This window comes from Calonectris borealis, chromosome 4 (assembly GCF_964195595.1).
Source record: "Calonectris borealis chromosome 4, bCalBor7.hap1.2, whole genome shotgun sequence".
NCBI classification, from domain to species: domain Eukaryota; kingdom Metazoa; phylum Chordata; class Aves; order Procellariiformes; family Procellariidae; genus Calonectris; species Calonectris borealis.
The window spans coordinates 9,477,475-9,497,216 of NC_134315.1; the positions used below are offsets into that span (position 1 = coordinate 9,477,475).

Here is a 19,742-nt window from a genome sequence, read left to right on the forward strand (position 1 = left end):
AAATGCAGACCATCAGAAGCTGTTTTGTAGTAGCACTCCTGAACAACCCGGAAACAAATGCTGTGATTAAATGTGGAACATGACTGAAATTCAGCAATAGTGCAAAAAACAAGTAGTAGGCTTCAAATGTGTAGTAGAAAGTGCATGTACAATATCTATTCATCAGGTGAACACTTGGCTCAAAAGTGGTAGTGATAGTTGAGTCTTCAGAAACTCTGCAAGCAGGGATAGTAACCACAGTTGCTTAACACGACTTATTTCTACAGTCAAAACTTTTTAGATTTTCCCGTTAGAAGTAGGTACAACAGAATTTGTCTAAAGAACTAAATTTGATAAGGCAGTGATGTAATCCACTGAACTAATGCTATGCTGAGAAAAAAGACAGCAAAAATGACAAGAGATAACCATTGCAAACTTCTCAACACAAAAGTTTTGGAAAGTGGACAAGAATGATTTGGTTTGTTGGACAGGAAAGTGTTTTATCTTTCTGTCTCCAAGTTAAATGGGTAAGCTACACTATATCTGCAGAACCATAAAACTTGCCTCAAATTCCGGATTTTTTACTTGTAACAGTCATTCTACTCTCTGTTCTGGAGAGATTCTTGATATAGATGTAGCAGAAGAAATAGAAAGGGAATTAAGAACGCTGTGAATGGTAGTAATGCATTTTGGCAAGAGCATGTTAAAGCCGCAGTACAGGGAGATACTTCAAATAATGTCTGAACCAGAAAGGCCACTTAGTCACAAGTATTTGGATTTGTTTGGAGAGGATCTAGTGTTCCAAGTCTCTTGTGAGCTTGGGCCTAGTTTGGGTGTTCCTGGCATATGGCTGCCAGTTGTGTGTGTGTTTTTTCCCCAAGGTAATAGAATAATTAACATAATCACATGTATATACAGACTATGTGTAAAGTAGACCAGAATTAGCACAGTATGGCCAGGATTACATTATAGACATAGTTACATTGATCAGGTAGGGAGATATACAGTTCTTGATGAAAGGTGCAAGTCTAGAAGTCAAATTCCATACTGCCATTGAGTCAGTATTAACTACCTCTAAACTTTACTTTCCAGTTTTTTGGAATGTGAAGTTGAATGTACTAGATGAAAGAAATCATATATATTTTTACATGTTTCCTGTCCACATTTGAAAGGTGCATTATCAGTGCAATGTGTTGCTGTTTTTATAAGCAACAGAAGACATGGCCAAATACTGCTCTGTGGTAAAGATTGTGATACTCTCCTACGTATACATATAGCTAGGCTTTCGTTCTATTGAGAAGGCCTCGTATATCCCCAGTGTCACAATGCTGCTTTTTAGAATTATTCCAATGCACCAAGTGTGCTTCTGACATCTAAATCCATCCACTTGGGTAAACAGGTTTTAGTGCCGTGATAGACAAAGATAGCAGAGTTTTAAGGGTCTAGGCAAAATGATTGTATCCTCTGTATTAAAATTAGTTGCTGTCTGGTCTGATCGGTGCAACATTGTTTATTTCTGTAGAGGTGTAGCGGATAATGTTTTGTTAATAGTACAATTTGACTCATTACTTATATTGATAACTTATTTTGTGGTGTCATCCCAGATTCGATCTTCCCTTCTCAGAATTTGCACGATCAGAATTTTTCGTGATACTCGCAGTGAAGCTTCAGGCAATTGCTGTGCTGTCATGACTACATATGGGAATAAGGGCAGAATCATTGGCCACAGTGAAGAGGAAACAAACAGATTATAGCGCGTTTATCTACTGCAGTGAGTATTATGTAGAACCAGAGGATCCAGGTCCTGAAGGTATGGTGCAAGGAGCTGAGCAGAGGTAGGATGCTGAAAAGAAAAAGCAGTGGGATTAAAGAAGGGGTGGGAAGTTAAAGTAGGCTTGGACCAGGTGAAAAAGCAGTGTAAATAAGGAAGGAACTCTGCACCTAAGTGCTGAGCTATTTGAGATTGGATTTGGTTCTTCATTCCCAAGCTAAGTAGAAGCCAGATGCACAACTCTGGCCCATCTGAGAGACAGAGAGAGACATAATTTCGTTGGTGAGTAAAGACCTAGACTGAATGAGTATTCTGGCTGTATTGAATTGTCGAGTCCTGTTTTGCTAGAGAAGGGCCATTCCCTTCAGTCATTTGGAACTCTCCAGGAGACAGAAAAGTCTCAAGTTTGCATTTGAAAACATAACTTTTTTTTTTTTACTTTTAACCATTTGTTAAGCAACTGTTGAGGACTACCTTTTAGTGTTTATTAAATGCTGGCGATAAATCCAGTAGTTCCTACTATTTTAGGCACCAGTGTTCCTCTCTGCTTATCTGCAGAGGAGAAGCAATTTTTTTCTATTTGATTTGTGGTCCCACCACAGTAGTATCTGTATTTTCTCTTCAGACAGAAATACAATGTTTTACAAGAATTTGAATTTACTCAAATCTATCTCCTTCCTTCACCATGCACCTTCAGCAGCAGGAGTGGAACTGACAATATTCAATTTCTGCAGCAGTGGAAAAAGAATATTTCTTCTGATTTTGAAGAAACCAATTAATGGGGAGGAGTCCTGTTGCAGAATCTTCCAGCCTTATCCTCAGCAGCAAGGGTTGGTTGCAAAAGTTTTTCCTGTGGAGGAACAAAAAGTCAAGTCCATCAGTTTTGTAAGCTTGCTTTCTGCAGTAGCAAGTAGCATTTAAAGCGAAGAAATTCTTCACTTGCCATTCTACAGTTCTTAACTGTACAAGCTGGTATTGCCTATTGCCTTCACGAGAAGGCAATAAATACTTGTTTCAGTTGATGAAAAAAGACTGTAACAATTAAGTTCTGAAATCTTATGCATTAGAGAAAAAAAAAGGCAAACCCAAAACAAATTAGAAAAGATCAATACTAATTTTTTTTCAAAAATATTTGGTGGCAAGTAAGTGTAAGTGCAACTGTAAGTATACTAATCTTTTTCACACAATTTTCAAAATATGCTTGATCTTTTTGTGCAAATGTTTTATTACCTTTCTATATAAACATCATTATGTACTGTAAGTGTAAGGAAATTTTCATGTACTCATTTAAAAATACTTTAGGTCAGCCTTTCCAGCTGATTGGTTAACTGAAATCATTGTATATCTACTGCAAGACTAATGGAATCTTTACTTCAGGAGCCTTTAAACTTAAAGTTGGCTCCTTTGGACTAAAGTTTCTTTTTTTTTTCTTTCTTAAGTCTTTTGTAAGACTAACGGTAAATTGTTAGGAAGTTTTGGTATAATTCTTTTCAGTTCTCTGTCAGCTACTACAGTAATGGTTTTCTTCATGAGAGGTAATGCTTTTGAACTTGCTGGATAGAGCTGGTTTGTAACAATTTTTTGCAAACCCACAATGCAATTTTCAGTTATGCATTTGCTTCTAAAAGGAAATTCTGTTTAGAACCTGTAGTAATTTTTCACTATTTTAATATAGTGAAGAACAGTCACAATGTACTGCATGATAGTAAATATGTCTCTACTCCTATTCGATATCTTAGGTTTTTTATACAAGATAATGTGAATAAGCGTACTCAAGTTTTCAAATGTATTAGCAAGAATGTGTTGTTACTTTACTAATCTCTTTAAGTATTTTGTCTCATTCTGATCTGAAAATAGGAATAACCTTTGGTCTTAAAATTGATGAGAGAATGGAGAAGACTTATCAGAAAGCTATCTTTACAGAAAAAAGCAGCAGCCATCTATTAGCTTTTTCAGTGCCAGCTGAAAGCCTGATTTGTAGGTAATAAAAATAGCTTTCGTGGATAAAGTTCTCTTACTGTGAATTTGTATTTAGGTGTGTCATCTTCCCCTACCCCCCCTCTCCCCCCCCCGCCCTGAGTAATTCGCCTGAGAAATGGCTTTAAGAAAACCCTTAGACAAAACAAAAGTGGTATTTAATAATGACGCTTGTTGTTGATTGCTTACTCTGTTCACTCCCTTTGGCAGAATTGGAAGGAATGGACTACTCCATTATTTCTGACACACAAGAAATGCATCTCTGAAATTGCAGCAGATGTGGAAGAAATGAATAATAAATATCACAAAAATGGTAGTGGCCTGGACAGTGAAGGAGGAATCTGACATGCAAACTAACTGTATTTGGCTCATGACTCCTGTCAGATGATGGACCTTCAAGTAATTAATAACATTATTTAAAATGTCTGCAAAATACTTTGCCTTATGTAGAACCTGTTTTTTTAGTCTGAAAATGTGTACAAAGCCATTGCAAGGATTGTCCAATTGCCATTGTCCGATTAAAATATCTAGAGACCTTTCTCTGATAAGTCAAATCTTCTTTTGCTTACTGAAAGCTATTTGTTCACAAGCCAAAATATCATGTTTATTCAGCAGACTCCTTGGCTATCGTGTTTTTTCCTCTTTGTTAGTGAAAATGGTACTTGTTGGGTCACCAGTCAGTCAATATGAGACGATACTAGCTTAAGCTCATTAGCTGCTACTAGTATGTGGTGCTTTTGTTCCCTTCCTTTCCCTACCCTCCCCCCAGTTTCCTTTTCTATAGGTACAGAGTCATCTAGAAAAAGATAAGGGATTGCCTTTGCTTCTATGTGATATGGTGGTCTGGCATGAGTGCACTTAATTTAACTACCAAATCTAATCACATGCTCAGCTGCTTCAGGACCTTACTCTTACAATTCTGATCAACCAGATCTTGTCTGTGATCTACCTCACTTCATTCTTTCATGTCCTGTCTTCTAGATCTCCTTGCATTACTTCTAAGCTCACAGTATTATCTGTTGCTGATCGTTTTCTTTTCTCGCCCCTTTTCTTCTTTTCTGCTCTATTGTCCTCTTCTCACAAAGAGCCTAGTCCTTTTTCTTGCTTATGGTATTGTGCTACCATGAATTTTAGATAGCAAAGGTTGTGCAAAATTTAACTAGCTTCAATTTTGCCCTTCTTTCTTGAAACCCCTTGTTATTCCAGTGTGTGGATTTGCTAGCTTCTTCCATTTAACCGGACCCACAACATAGCTTATTTTTTACGAGGAGAACTGAGATGTGTATAGACAGTTTCCCTCCATTGGTTGTCCTAGAGATGGTGACTAAGCCGCAAGGTGCTCTCTACAAGTCTCATCTCCCCAGTGGGACTCTTTGCTTATAGGTACTCACATCTATTACCTTTGCTCATTATTCTGCCTCTTACTTTAAGCCTCTTCTCATTTGGCTCCATTAATCTTTGTACAAACATGGTCTATTTCCCATATTCTGTAATGGTATCTACTGGTTCTGATAATCTTACTGTCTCAAATTACTGCCTTTGTCTTCAACTTGCCATTTACTATTGGCCTGGGTACATTCCTTTTACCAGTTATACTCCTGGATTGGTTGTCTCACTAGGCTCTAGTGATTTCAGGGGCCTTTTTCAGTGTTTTCAGCTGGTTTTAGTGGCCTGTATTGGTGAGAATCATAAACTGAACCTTCGCTCACTGAAGTTCTAAAATCTGCATGCTGCGTATCTTCAGACGTATTAGGCAAATCAAGGTAACCCCAAAAAATTCAGGGTCTTTCACTGCATGGTCTTATTGGTCTTCATGTTTTTGTGATATGGAATTACTACCCGTAGGTTTATTAGCTAGAAAGAGAGTAACTTGATTTCTTTAAGCCGTGTCTTTTCACTTAGTTATTTACTGGTCATTGTCCAGACGAGGCCCTGAGCAGCTTGATCTGTGTTGGCCCTGATTTAAGCAGGGGGTTGGAATAGATGATCTCAGGAAGTCCCTTCCAGCCTAAGTTATTCTGTGACTCTATGATGATTTTTATGTTCTGAAACTCTTAAGCTATCGCTTTTTTGTAAAGTATCCAGTGTTTTGAGATTGAGTACACCAGTAATGTAGTCTAATTTGATTATTTGTTGCTTTTTTTGAGTTGTCCTGGTCTGCCTCAAGCTTGATGGCTTTCTAGCTTAAAGTAGTAAGTGATGAGAGTAAGAGTTATTATTAAGCAGGACAAAAAAATACTAGTAGAATTATGGATTAAAACAGACAGAGTTACAAAATGCAGATGTCTGGATCCAGAAATCCAGACCCTGGTAAGCAGCTAATGGAGCCATATTAAAAAATGGTTTTCAACTTAACTGTGTAGTTGATGGACAGGAGGAGGTCACAGAAGGCATTTTTGGTGCTGGTCCTCACGTGAGAAGCTGTGATTAGTAGCAGTCTGTCAGGCAGGGAAGTGGGGAGCGGCAGTGTTGGCTGCTCTGGCTGGTTCAGGCAACCACTGGAGGGCGTCTGCAGCCACAGCAAAGCTGCTCACTTGTAGGCTTATTTTTTAGATAGAGGGGAATTTAGATGCCCAAATCAAATCTCTGTTTTGCATTCTGGTTTACTCTGTTAAGAATCTGTGGGAAGGAAGTACAGATTTTGCAACCATTCAGTGTTTTGGGGTTTTTTAAGGAATTTTGCTGTCATCTCCGTAACCAGAAGCGTCACATGTTCTGTAACGGGTTTGCCTTTTGCCTACAGATTTATAGAATTTGTCATCAGTTGTTTCTTAAAATAAATATGATTTCAGTTAAATCTGCTGAATCACAGCTTGAAACATTGTCATATTATTAATTGGGTTGAGAGTCTGTCTCTTGTCCATGTTTTCAGAGAAGATCTTGTGAAAGTACATGACTTCTCTTTCGGTTTAGTGAGTTCTTTGTTCTGTTCTGGTGGAGTTTTGAGTATCCTTTTACCTCTGACTCCTCTTCAGAAGGGTTAATACAGTTGGCTGGCTTCCACCCATTTTATCAGAGATTTTACTGGTAATTCAGACTTCGTCTGGCTAAAGAAAGATTAGAACCTTTCTTGTTGCAAATTCACTTGGAGTTCAGGTATACTTCTTACCTTGTTTAATGCCAGCTTTTCAGGCTGCTGTTTGTCCCTGGAGAATGGTTTCATCTCTCAAATAAGTCTATATAGTTTGTGTGGAAAGATGCCCTTTTATCGTATAGGTACCTGAGAGCAGCACGTTAGGGAGATGGGAGCAGTTGCTAAGGAGTGATGGAGTTATGATTTTTAGGGTTTTTTTTTTCTGCATATTGTGCATGAAAAGGTTTCATGTTGGCCAATTGCTTTGAGTTCAGGCTTGACACCCTTAAGAAGCTTTGCCAGGCTAGGGTAGTGCTCAGTTATAAGCATTTGTACATTGCTGCTCTTGATGTGGAGGTAGCAAATATGCAAGTTTCAGGAATATGCCAGTTGTAAGCATTATAACTGTGTATGTTAATAAACAAGGTGGTGAGATTCAGAAGGGATTTCTTCCATAGCAACTGACAATTCAATAATTATTCATCATGGGTTTTTACTGCACTTTTTTGGAAGCATGTGAGACTACATTTGATGAATTTTGGATTTGATGTAACAGTTCTTGGACTTAATCATATGAAATTGGTTAGCTTGAGCATGGATATGATGATTATTGTGCTGAGCTTTCATAATATTTATTGTGGTGTATTTCTCTATATCACGTATACACTGGACCTGGTAATATGAAGAGTCTACGCATATGAATTTTAAAAATGAAATTTATCATCTTGCCTGGTCTAGGAGCACAAAGGAGTCATTCTGCCAGATTCATTGGTTTGCTACGATAGTGTAATGTTGAAATAGGAAGGGTTAGCTTTTAGAACCCTTGGAAAACCTGTCTAGAGCAGATAATAGTGCAGTTTTAGCTTGTTGGATGTTTTCAAATTTCTGTATGAAAAATGGGTGTTAGATGATGATGATGCTGTTATTAAAAAGCAGCAGTTGCTTTGACCATTTAAATTTTGCACAGTGTGGCCACTGGCCTGAAGGATCAGCTGTTTCCCGGTGGGCTGGTGTTCATGACACGTAACGCTCACCTTTTATTCCTTCTCATAGCCAGAACGCTTTGGGATACGTCTGAAGACTGAGCTGTGTTGTTTCCTCAGGAAGTGTGCTTGTGATGCTGCTGTCCATGGTGTAGGTGCTACAGTAACACAGCCTGTGGGGGTTTTTATGCTGGCACGACCTCTTAGAAATAAACTCATCTGTTTTAAGTTGTTATTAATGATATTATCTTAGGTCTAACTCTTACTTGTTTTAAACAGTGCAATACCTTTGAGTAATTAGTGTGCGTAAGACTCATGCTGTAGATTGTTAACAGATTATTAAAATGAAAATTGTGATTTTGCTCTCTGCTTTTGTTTTAAAAAAACTGATGATTCATCAATCTATTTTTCGTGGACTTTTTCATAACGCATATTAACAGATGTTGAAATATTTTGGTTATGAAGATTGTAAGCAACACTTTTAGTAAAACTTGAATGAAGTACATTGAGTGTTAGATTAGTGGGGACATATCTATCTGAATACTTGGTATCTTTTAACATTTCTGTATTATTAAAAATATTCTCTGTCTTTTTGTCTTAATATAGCAGTGTAAGACTGGAAACATCTGGGCTGAATGGACTTTAGCATCAAAAGAAGTTCTCAACTGTTAACTCGAAAAATTAACTACATCAAAATGAAGCAGGTACCAGAGATCCTTGGAAATACCAATGGGAAAACTCAGAATTGTGAAGTGAATCGTGAGTGTTCTGTCTACTTGGGCAAAGCACAACTTTCTGCCACTCTACAAGAAGGTGTCATGCAAAAATACAATGGCCATGAGGCTCTTCCATTTATTCCAGCTGATAAATTGAAAGATCTAACCTCTCGTGTGTTTAATGGCGAGTCTGGGGCCCAAGATGCCAAGCTGCGCTTTGAACCCCAGGAAATAAAGGGAGTTGGAACGCCACCCAACACTACTCCTATCAAGAATGGCTCTCCAGAAATTAAGCTGAAAATCACTAAAACCTACATGAATGGAAAGCCTCTTTTTGAATCTTCCATTTGTGGAGACAATGGTGCAGATGTGTCTCAGTCAGAGGAAAATGAACAAAAGCCAGCAAACAAGGAGAGGAGAAACAGAAAAAGAAGCATAAAATATGACTCCTTACTTGAGCAGGGTCTTGTTGAAGCAGCGTTAGTATCAAAGACTTCAAGCCCCACTGAAAAGAAGGTAGTACGGTTTTTTTACATTCTTTTTTTTGTTAGGTTTGTTAATACTGAGATTTCATTTGTTCATATGCTAATCTTCATTTCAGGTATTTCAATAGGTGCTTCCCACAAACAGGTCACTTTCTATGATACTCTCTCTTTGTCTTAACAAAGGACAGATGCACTCTAGTTCTGGTCTGTGTTTCTTGCCTAGGCTAGGAGTACCCCAAAAATTCTGTTTCCATATAAGTAAAATAAGTCTCCAGAGCAAACCAGGGCATGTGGTAGTATGGGATGTATGAAACAGAAGCTTCATCCAGACATGCAGCCAAAACCAAGCCAGGATGTGCACCTGGGCAAGGGAGGTAGGGAGGCCTCTAAATTTAGAGATGGCCTTTAATTGTTGGAGCATGAGGTATTCTGGCTTCCTAATAACCAGATGTTTCAGAACAAAATAACTATTTCTATATTTCTGTACTCAGCTGTCAGTTGGTTGATAAGCTAGGCTCTTTACCTTCAAATTTTGGCAGTTGGAATGTAGTCATCTGAAAAGATGACTTTTCATTTATTTGTCATCTGAAAAGAGCTGGTTTTGCTTGCTATAACCTAGTGAATTGTATTCATTGAAAAGGTCTAGATACTTGTATTAAGTGTCATTAACTTTTTTGTGATCAAGCTCATCTGTTTTTTTGCTTCTTTTAAACATGGGCAGAAATAGAAATTTCACTTTTTTTAATTTGCTTTACCAAGTTGCGAATAAGAATGCTGCTGGGAGACCTTTCCCCCTTTATTTAGTTTTTGTTGCTAGACTCTGTTTAAAGGAATGTGGTTCGCAATCATTTTATCTCAAGAGGAAGAAACCTACATAGCAGGGATACTTCTATGTATATTAAGTATCTCAATGAGTAATTCAGAATAGTGTTGTATAACAATGGTAAACGTTAATGAATGCTTTGGCTAGTGAACAGGTCCTGCTTTTACACACCTTAAATGAAAAATGTGCATTGGCATTTTGACAGAGTTTTCTGTCAACTGCAGGTTTACTAGTTAATGTTGATTCTTACTTTCTCCCAAGGTTGCACGTGCAGAGAAGAACCACACACATAGCTGCTGTATTACTGATTTTATTTACCCTTATTTTCATTAAAATTAATTAATGAGTTTACAGAACTGTGTAAACGTTCTTCTAAGTATCAGAAATATTTATCATTTATTTATTATTTGAATATATTATTCATCCTAGAATGATCAATATTGTTATTTTCAGGAATTTTACTAAAAAGTTTGTTTGCTTTAATTTTGTTAAGGAGAATGTTTTAACACTAACTGATTCAGACTTCTCTGAGGAGAGATAAATTGGACTAAAAGGTGGTATATTTATTAGCATCAACAACTCTAGCGCCTTTTTTTTTTTTTTTTTAAGAAAGAGGAGGCAATATTTCATATGCCCAACTACACAGTTTATTCAGAGGCCTTTCAACATCAGTTGTTGATTAAGGGTGGCCTTTAATTTTTCCTGGTGAGCGGTTCATTTAAGATTAAAAGAAAGGTTGGTCTGGCTTCTCTGATTTGTCTTTTGGCCAGAAATGGTCAGGAGAAAACCATGTCAACACTATTTCCCAGAGTGCTTGAGACTTGATGGCTGGAGAGTGATAGGGTTATTTGCTCCTGTGCCAAACCAGTGAGCTACCAAACTACCAGATAAGGACAACCACCTGCTTGATCTCAGACTTTGCAATATTCTAACCCTGTTCTTTTCAGAGCACTTGAAACAGCGAGTCATGCTTCTTGCATAGTGCACTTTAAAAGGGCAAAAGGAAAAGCATTTGAAGGTCACAAGATGTTGGTTTATGATATAACTCCTTGATTGTAAAAACTCTGGCGCTTTTCTTTTTCTCACAGGGAGGGTTTGCAACTGTGCAGGTTTAAAATAAAGGAAGAAAAAATAATAGTAGGGAACATGCTGAAGGAGATTTTTCAAATGTTTGTCCACATGTAGACTAGTGATATACATGTGTTCTCTGCGATCATAACTGTAATATCGTAATATCAGTGTTCTTTGGTTTCAGGCCCCTGCTCTAGCTGTTATTTCATCGCTGACATCAAAAGCCTTAATGTTAGTTCATCATACTGTGGTTTTATGTAGCTGATTGTGGCTGCAATGTGGAAGTTGGAGAAATATCCTTGGAGTAAAAGCTGATTAATTTTGCGCTTAGATGCCTGTTTATTGTAGGTTACAAGATAATGTAGAACCTGTTTGTCTGGTTTTATTTCTGGGCTGGTTTCTCTCTCCATTTCTTGTTGTCCAAGCTCTTACTCTTTTGATTTAGCAAAAATCGCCATGGTTCAAATACTGCCTTTTGTGTAAGGTAATTATATCTCTGTTTGATGGACATAGCAGATTACTATCTTGCTGAGGTGAGAGGCATATCATTTAACAAATGTTCCAGTGCTCTGTTGTTGGGTTTTCTTGTTGTTTGGGCATTTTTTGTTAACATAAAGGGAGGCTGTTTCAAACTTTATCTGCACGTCAGTTTTCAATTGGGAATAAACGTGATCTGCCCAGCTCTGATGTGAGTTAGATTTCTGTTGATAACCACCACCTTTTCCAGGCTTCCGAGAAACAGCTGTACTGCTTTCACTTTCCCAAGGTAAAGGAGAGGAAGCGGAACAGGCCGTGGCTCTTTCCTCCCTCACCTCCTGCCTTTCACCCTTCTTTCCCCCATCTCTGGTATCTCTCCACCTGAGGAGTTTACTTTAAAATCCAGGCCTCTCCTGATAAGGCCTGGTTTAGCAACTTTTATGCCAAGGCACTACACTGATAGTGGTCTGACACCACCTCCAAATGTTCTGTGTTATTAGTGGTAGGTACCACATGTTAGATGTTTGAATTGACGCCAAACCCATGGACTGCAGTAGTTGCCCACTTGATAGTGCTGCTCATGAGAGTGGCAGTATGCTTCAGTACTAGATTTTGTGGTGGCTGCTTTTTCAGTCATTGTTTTCTTGCAACGCTACCAGTTAGGAATGAGGACTTTCCTAGATTTTTCTCACTCAATGCTTTTCTTAGAAGTGAAAGAATCCTGTTTGGAGGAGAATGGCAGAGGTTTACTTCATATACTAATATGAAGTAATCCAAGTCTGATCCCTAGAGCAATCCAGAGTTTCTGTACAGGAAAATAGAGAAAGCACATATATCTGCAGCTTTCATGCTGGTGGTCCCAAAGTAGGTCTGTGCTCTCTAACCCTAAGAACAGCTCGGTATGTGATACTGGCACATTTGAGCTTCTTTTGCATAAGCCGGTTTGGGCCTACAAGTGGCAGTTTGCCCTTTTGGCATGGCTTCCTGGCATGACTTCCTAGCACGGGTGCAGTAGCTCAGAAAAGCAGCAACACTGCATCCAGAACAAACCTGGAAGTCCACACACGGCTATACTTGCTAGTTTAGGGATTCCAGCTGTATAAGATGTACATGACCCAAAAGCTGTACCTTCCACATAGCTTCCTATCCAGTTTTCTTGTAGCCCTCTTTTAGTATTATACCAGAAACTTCGCAGTTCGTTACTCTTTCTGCTCAGTACAGTCTGTAATGACTTTGCAGCAGGTACATGGGGGGCAATTGCAAGTTACTGGAGAAATTCCACTAGTCCTTGTCATGTATTTATGTTGCCATTTCATCTTCACAGAGAAAAACTGTTGCGGCCAACTCCATTATATCTGAGATCTACGTAATGTTATAATGCTTTTCCCAGTGAATAGCAACGATTTAGAAACGCAGTAAGGGTAGAAAGAAGCAGTCTGAGGATTATCTGCTGCTTTTTATGCTTCTGTGCTAACTAAATACAGGAAGGTGGGGACCACTGAAGGTGGTGATGTTGCTCTGATGCTGGCATCTAATCAGTAGAGATGAGCAGAAATCAACAAGTTCCCTCTGTGAGATTGGAGAGCTGTGCTCAACAAATGTTTGATTATCCTGTTATAGCTGTTACAACCAGATCCTGAGGTGACTTGTTTTGTTCTAATTTCAAAAAAAGTAAAAAGAAACAATAAAGTCAAATAAATGTGTCTTTTTCAGAAGGAGGACTTACTTGATTGTTTTTCATCATCAGTTATTAGGAATTTCTGGTCTAGTACGATTACTGAACTTGTCATAAAATGTGCAGCTAAACTGCCACAGGAGGCAGGATCTGTAGCTGTAGGGTAAAATGAACTCAATTACTTTTTCTTTTTTAATAGGCTGTTCTTGAGGTATCAGATCCTGTCTTCAGGCGAGTGATAACACAGGCTGTCTGGCTGATGTCATCAGAATCCCAAAGTAGTAGGAGTAACCCTAAAAATCTCTTCTGGGTGATACCTTCAGGAACAAGGGAGATAACTTCTTATCCTTTTTGGAAGGGTTCCTGAGCTACTGTTTCGCCTTAGCGTTAGTAAAGGATTGTGTTTAGCTATCCCTTGAAAACTTGTTTGTGCTAAGCAGCTCACAATGTGCAGCAGTAATTGTTACTTTGGAACTTTAAATTGTTTGTTCTTAACGCCTCATTGGAAAAGTATCTTAAAGAACTACTTGTAGGTTAAGAAGCATACAGCATCAAGAGTATACTGGTTTGGGGGGAGATTAGAAGCTGAGTATTCTCAGAGTGGCCACAAAATTAATTACAGAAAGCCTTAGTATTTGTTCAAGGCTCTCCATACCAGACTTCCTGTTATTGTATGGAAAAGGAGCTGGATTAAGTATACTTTCTGCGTAAAACTGTCATCTCAATATGTAATACGTAAATATATTTTTTTTCTCTCCCTAAACACATTGGTGGAAGAATCCAAATCAAATATAAAATAATATCTTGAAGTGATGACAAAAATGCTATATAGGAATAGCTCTACCAAGTTGGATGAAGGAGCCGTTTAATTCAGCACCTCGGCTCAGGGGTGAGGTTCAGCGGGGGATGCATAATGGAGAGTATAGACATGGCAAATCATGGAATGATGCTCTCTTTGAATATATTCAGCCTCCGGCATTTTGTGACTCAGAGTTTCTAGAGCTGGTGACTTTGTATTTAATAGCTGTAGATGGCTAAATTCGTGGAAGAAGACCTTAGTTTCTTTTTGAGACAGTGTGAATTTTTTGCATCCATAGTAACATATAATAGAGCAATAGAGCAGCTCTTTCTCCTTTTCAGTTTGCCACCTACTTGTTTCACTTGATTTTCTCATAGTACTAGAAATAGGGATCATGGACAAACTTCTCCATTACTGATAGTTTTATAGATTTCTCACAAACTTGCTCAGGTTTTAATTTCAGCTTGAAGAGTCCTAGTGCGTTGTTTGCATATAGGAGCCATTCTGGAATGTTACTTCTTGTTATCATCCTTTTTCTGAACTGTGATGCCCTTTGGGTTCTCCTGTCTCTTTTTTTGAGAATGAGGGACCGGAACAGTACAGGACGTTCAAGATACAGATGTCTTGTGGATGCATACAGTGGCATGTTAATGATTTTCTATATTGTTCTCAATTTCATTATTTTTCATTATAAATAATACTTAGCATTTGATTGATTCTTGACTGCTCCTGAACATTGAGCCAGTTTTCTGTGGAAAAGAGCTGACCAGATGTAATCTCAAATTGGAAGAATGTCAGCAACTGTTGCATTGTTTCATACTCCTCTTTCATTTGTGCATTCCTTTTAATTTTATTTTGGTCCTTTGGGCACTATGGTGGACATGACAGATCAAATAAAGTGGTGAGCTTCATCTTCTGGAAGAACTAACTTCCCTTTACATCTCAACAGCAGATTGTGTGCCATAACAGGGTTGAGAGGTTTAATGACGCTTTTTTGGTTTAATTGTTTTTTATGACTTATTCTCAGTCGTTGCACTGGTAGTGTCATGACTTAAATGAATACTGTCATCTCAGCATCTCCTCTTCACATTGTATTGACCATTACCAGTTGGTGTGGCAAAGAATTTGCTTGTTTTCACTGTGTTGTGGTTTAACCTGGCAGGCAGCCAAATACCACGCAGCCGCTCACTCACTCCCCCCACCCCCAGTGGGACGGGGAGAGAATCGGAAGGGTAAGAGTGAGAAAAACTCGTGGGTTGAGATAAAAGTTTAATAGAACAGAAAAAGGGAAAATAATAATGATAATGATAAAATATACAAAATGAGTGATGCACAATGCAATTGCTCACCACCTGCGCTGACTGATAACCAAGTAGCGATCGGAACTTCTTGGATCACACCTACCCTTCATATACTGAGCATGACGTCACATGGTATGGAATACCCCATTAGCCAGCTGGGCTGGCTGTCCTGATTATGTTCCCTCCCATCTGGTGTACCTAGCTCAGTCAGTAGGCACGGGAGCTGTCCTTGGACTAGGAGGGCACTTAGCAACAACTGAAAACATCAGTGTGTTATCAACATTCTCCTCATACTAAATCCAAAACACAGCACTAGGAAGAAATTTAACCCTATCCCAGCCGAAACCAGGACACACTGCTTTTCTGTCCAAGATATGGTGAAGTCTTTCTGTTGCTCTGCTTAATGTTCTGCTTAACCAAAATAATGCATGTCTAACTTTCATATTTAGCTGAGAGTTAGATCTACAGTTCAGGGTTATGTTACTTGGATGGATTTACAGGCAGATTTTTGGGAAACTTTAGCGATCTGTACCAGATGTCATTTCTGGCCCTTAAAGCCCCCTTTTGTCAAGAAAGAAAGATGCTTTGTAGTAACCCTTAGGCAAAGTAGTGAAAGCAAAATATTTTGATCTGTCTTGGAACAGTGATATCAGCCTCCTTTACAAGTTTCCTTGTTCTGGAGTGGATTTCATGTAGGGCACATGAACTTTAGGACCTCCAGAAGAGGTCTTTGTTCACAGACACTAATTTTACGTTTGTCTATTACCATGTTTTGTTATCCTCCTATTATAAATAAATAGGTCCAAGCAGGATAACATTTATATTTCTGCTTTTTGCGAATACCCGAAGTACCTACAGGAGTTTTTCTCTTGTGCATCATAAAATGGGCAGTAGCGAAAAGTGTAAGTTGTCAATAATAAGGAATTAATTCCCGTCTCGGAAAGACACTTCATAAAAATGCTTTACTTTGAAAGGCCGGTGCAAGAGTGAAGACTGGATCTTGCATAGACAGTTGTTAAAGAAGCCCTGCTGCACTTGTATGAAGAAGGGAAGTGAATCTGTGGCCTCATAGCAGCAACTAATGCTAAGCTTGGTTTTGTTTGTTTGTTGTTGTTGTTTTGTTTGTTTTGGTAAATGAATGTCAACTCGAGTGTATGTTGAGGATGCTTGTGATGAAGTAAAATAATTTGGGATCTTAGTTCTTGTGGAATTGATAGCACTTTGATCTTCATGATGTTTTACTGCAACAACTGCCCTATTTTAATATTCGTATGAGGTTGGGGCATTTCTGGTTGTGGTTTCCCAGGTTTTCTGTACATCTTTATTGCTGAAAGTAAGGAATGTTTAAGGAATATGCTTCAGCATTGTCAAATCAAGGTAATGTCTGTCTGTTTAGGTTTTTTTGGTTCCCCCACCACCACCACTTGCCCCTAGGCTGGTGAACCACTGATACTGTTTCTTGCATTTCGTCTCTAGAAGAGGACCTACTAGGTATAGGTAACAACACAACCTGGATGGCAATCTCTTGTGCCTGCTTTTAGGTATGGGGATTTGTTTTAAAGGTCTAATCTCAAAGGCAAGGTAGTATTTGGACTATGTCAAATTATTAGTTAACAGAGCCCCTTTATGCCAAATCAGCATTTGTTCTACTTAAGCCCAGACAGCTTCTTTCAGAAGTGTTCTTGTTGCAAAAAAGTGTAGAGATAAGTATCTGCCTTCACCAGAAAACAATGTTCTGTAAATCTAGTTGCCTGTTGACAGTATTATCTGGGCTTGGGTTATTCTGTTTTCTACCAAGAGTATTAGGATTCAAAACATCTACCCATGCTACCTTGCATGTCTATGAGCTAGCAAGAGGAGGATATCTCTTAAGAAAGTGGTTTGGGAAAACTCTTTCGTACTGAGCTCTATAAGGGCATAGGAGAGTGCTAAGGGTAAGGCCCTGATACAGATTCTGATCTTGAAAGATATGAAACCATTGTACATGCAGATAACAAAATACATATGGATATGGCACTCTGAAAAATCTGTAGGTACGCTGAGATGATTTAGCTTTCATTTTGTTACCCTATGTGAAATTCATATGGAAATTATTCAGAAATAACTGTTTGCCTTGCCAGACTTCCTCATGGCTCTACAGTTACGCTTTTCCAGACTTCTGTAGCATCTCATATCCACGCTATCTCAGATACCGCATCAAAAGTTTAAACTTTTGAGGGTGGGTGAAGGTTAAAGAAGTTGGATATAGGCAGAAATCTTTTTCTAATACTCGATATAAAAGAACGTTTCATTCATTCTGATCAAGCCTTATCTAATTCAAGTTTCTGAAACAGGGAACCTTTCAATAATAAGCCAGTAACTTACAATTTAAGAGGTCATCTAAATGCAAATGCGGAAATTCAGTAAAGCGGCTGAAAGAAACTGCTCTCCACATTTTTTAGGAAAGATTGAGGGTTGGGAAGTGTTCCAGAACTTGCATCTTACTGGATCTTTCTGTGAATGATTGAATCTGTTTCTCTTCAACTCTTTACTGTGAAAAAAGGGTTTTGTATCCTAGTTACTAAAATACCGTGTTAAGTTAATTTCCAAAATGCTTGCTCATATAGTATTTGTGTAAAGGAAGATTGCTGATTTGGATAGGCAGATTTGGTTTTAAATGTAAAAGCATCTTAAAAAAATTTCTCATCTGCTGGAGACTTATTATGCTGGAAACTTGTTAATGAGGGAACCAAAGCCAGAAAAAAGAACTGAAATGTAACCAGGAGTTTCATGGTTGGTTTGAAATATAAATTTGAGCTTTTATCTTGTTTCAAAATCCATAATCTATGTTATGAATCGCTGTCTAAACTTAAACGGATTTTTATTGTCTTCTGCTTGCTTTCCCTCTTGGAGGGGAGGGTCCTGCGTGGTGATATTCAACATGCTGTCCATAAACTGCGTTAGAGGAGTTTGTGGAAAGAAATGGAGGGAACAAACCCATTGTCATGAAACTTATATTTGGTTTCAAAGAGCCTCAGCCAGCACAGAAAAGTTTTCAGGGGATCTGCAAGTAGAGCAGTGATTTTCTTCAACCTTTTTTGTCCTCTTATTTTATAGCTTTACCATCTAAACACATTGAAGAAAAATAAATAAATCCTCGTTGTGGCAGGAAAATTCAAACTTAGTGTCTTCTGCAAATGTAATTCTTCACACTGCCAGATTTGATCCCCTTTTAGTAATAGAAGAAAAGAAGTAAGGGGTTAGGAATACAAGAAAAGAAAAGATAACTCGAAGAAATACATTTAATGTAATAGCTCTCAAAATTGAATTTGGAAGGTTTTAGTTAAATCTCTGGCTTGGTATAAAACAGTTAGAAATCTGAAAAACTAACAAATCACCCCCCAGTATAGTTTGTTCTTTTTTTTTGTTTTGATTTGGACTTTTCATGTCCTCTTCCCCTTCAGTCTTTACCTCACTGCACAATATAATGTATGTTTTACAAGGTTGTTGCAGATTTAATTGTGCAGAGGTTGATGCAATGGCCTTTTGAGGGCTGCAGTCTTTGGATGCTCTACTGAAGTGTCCCTTCCTGTTTCACTGAAGATGGAACTCAACATTTTGCTAACTCACTGATTCTTTCTTCGTGTTTCCTCATCCTTATCCATTTTGTAGTAATAGTTCAGCATTTTCTCTTAATCTTCTTGTAAGGGTCTGGTTTACTTTTTAGTCTTCTACCTGAAACATTCTCTCAGTGTTTTGCTGAATATGTAATTACACCGCATTCTTCTGTTAGATAATAAACAATATAACAAGACAAAGTAAAAAAACTTACTTTTTCTTAATACATTGAGTTACTTGTGGTTTGCTATCTAAATACACTCCCCCACATCCCAGAAGGTGGGAGCTATTTGGATAAACACAGGGCCTCTAAGGACTTGTCCTTCTGGGATAAACAGATTTACTATAACATGTGAATTATAATCTTGAAAAAAAAAAAGAACAAAGCACTAAGGCAGTTATGTTTGTGAGGATACTGTATTTTTATAGACAGAATCATTTAGAATGAGACTAGCCATTTCTTAACAGACTTAAGTTGCCACCTTTTTCATTTAAAGCAATAGTGTATATTGATGGTTTTGCATAGATTTTAATCAGCTGTAGTTGTGATTTTTGGTTTTGAAGTGATTTGACTTCATGAGATTTTTGTCCTCAATCACAGAGTGAGACGAAGCCGTTTCTCTGTCCTGAATGACAGGACATCACTCATTGGGAAAGTAGCTGCATCCCTCCATTCCGTTGCCTGAAGACTGAATGGTGATTTGTCTTTTGTCAAATGAAATTCCTGAATTTTTCAGGAAGCCAGAGCTTTCCTAAGAACATAATTGTGATGGTGGTTTTTCAAGAAGGAAGCTTTTGGAAACGTTGTCCTGTTATGTCCTTTGTTTGTTTGCTTGTTTATAGTGCCCTTAATCATTGGTGAATTCAAGTGGCAGAACAACATTACAAAAATAATCTTTTTTGTTCTGTTGATCTCTTTTTCTCCAGACAAACCTACCACCTCTCCTGAACCTCTGAAAGGAATGAAGTTTGTTCTACAACCACTTCCTTAGTTCACTATCTTTCCTGATAGAGA

The 19,742-nt window shown here is 38.1% G+C and overlaps 1 protein-coding gene across 8 annotated transcripts in view; it reads left to right on the forward strand.

Annotated features, from left to right (window-relative positions):
• Positions 1-19,742, forward strand: part of NSD2 (nuclear receptor binding SET domain protein 2) — a 76,135-nt gene that overhangs the window by 6,106 nt on the left and 50,287 nt on the right. For 4 of the 8 annotated variants that reach the window (XM_075148552.1, XM_075148557.1, XM_075148558.1 and 1 more), the window contains exon 2: positions 8,390-9,015. In XM_075148552.1, the coding sequence (XP_075004653.1) occupies positions 8,419-9,015 (597 nt within the window). In that variant the 5' untranslated portion in view covers positions 8,390-8,418. Of the gene's footprint in view, positions 1-1,583; positions 2,636-3,607; positions 3,732-3,937; positions 4,127-7,869; positions 7,935-8,389; positions 9,016-19,742 lie in introns of those variants that run through there. The other 4 variants (XM_075148553.1, XM_075148555.1, XM_075148554.1 and 1 more) reach the window with 4 other exon arrangements.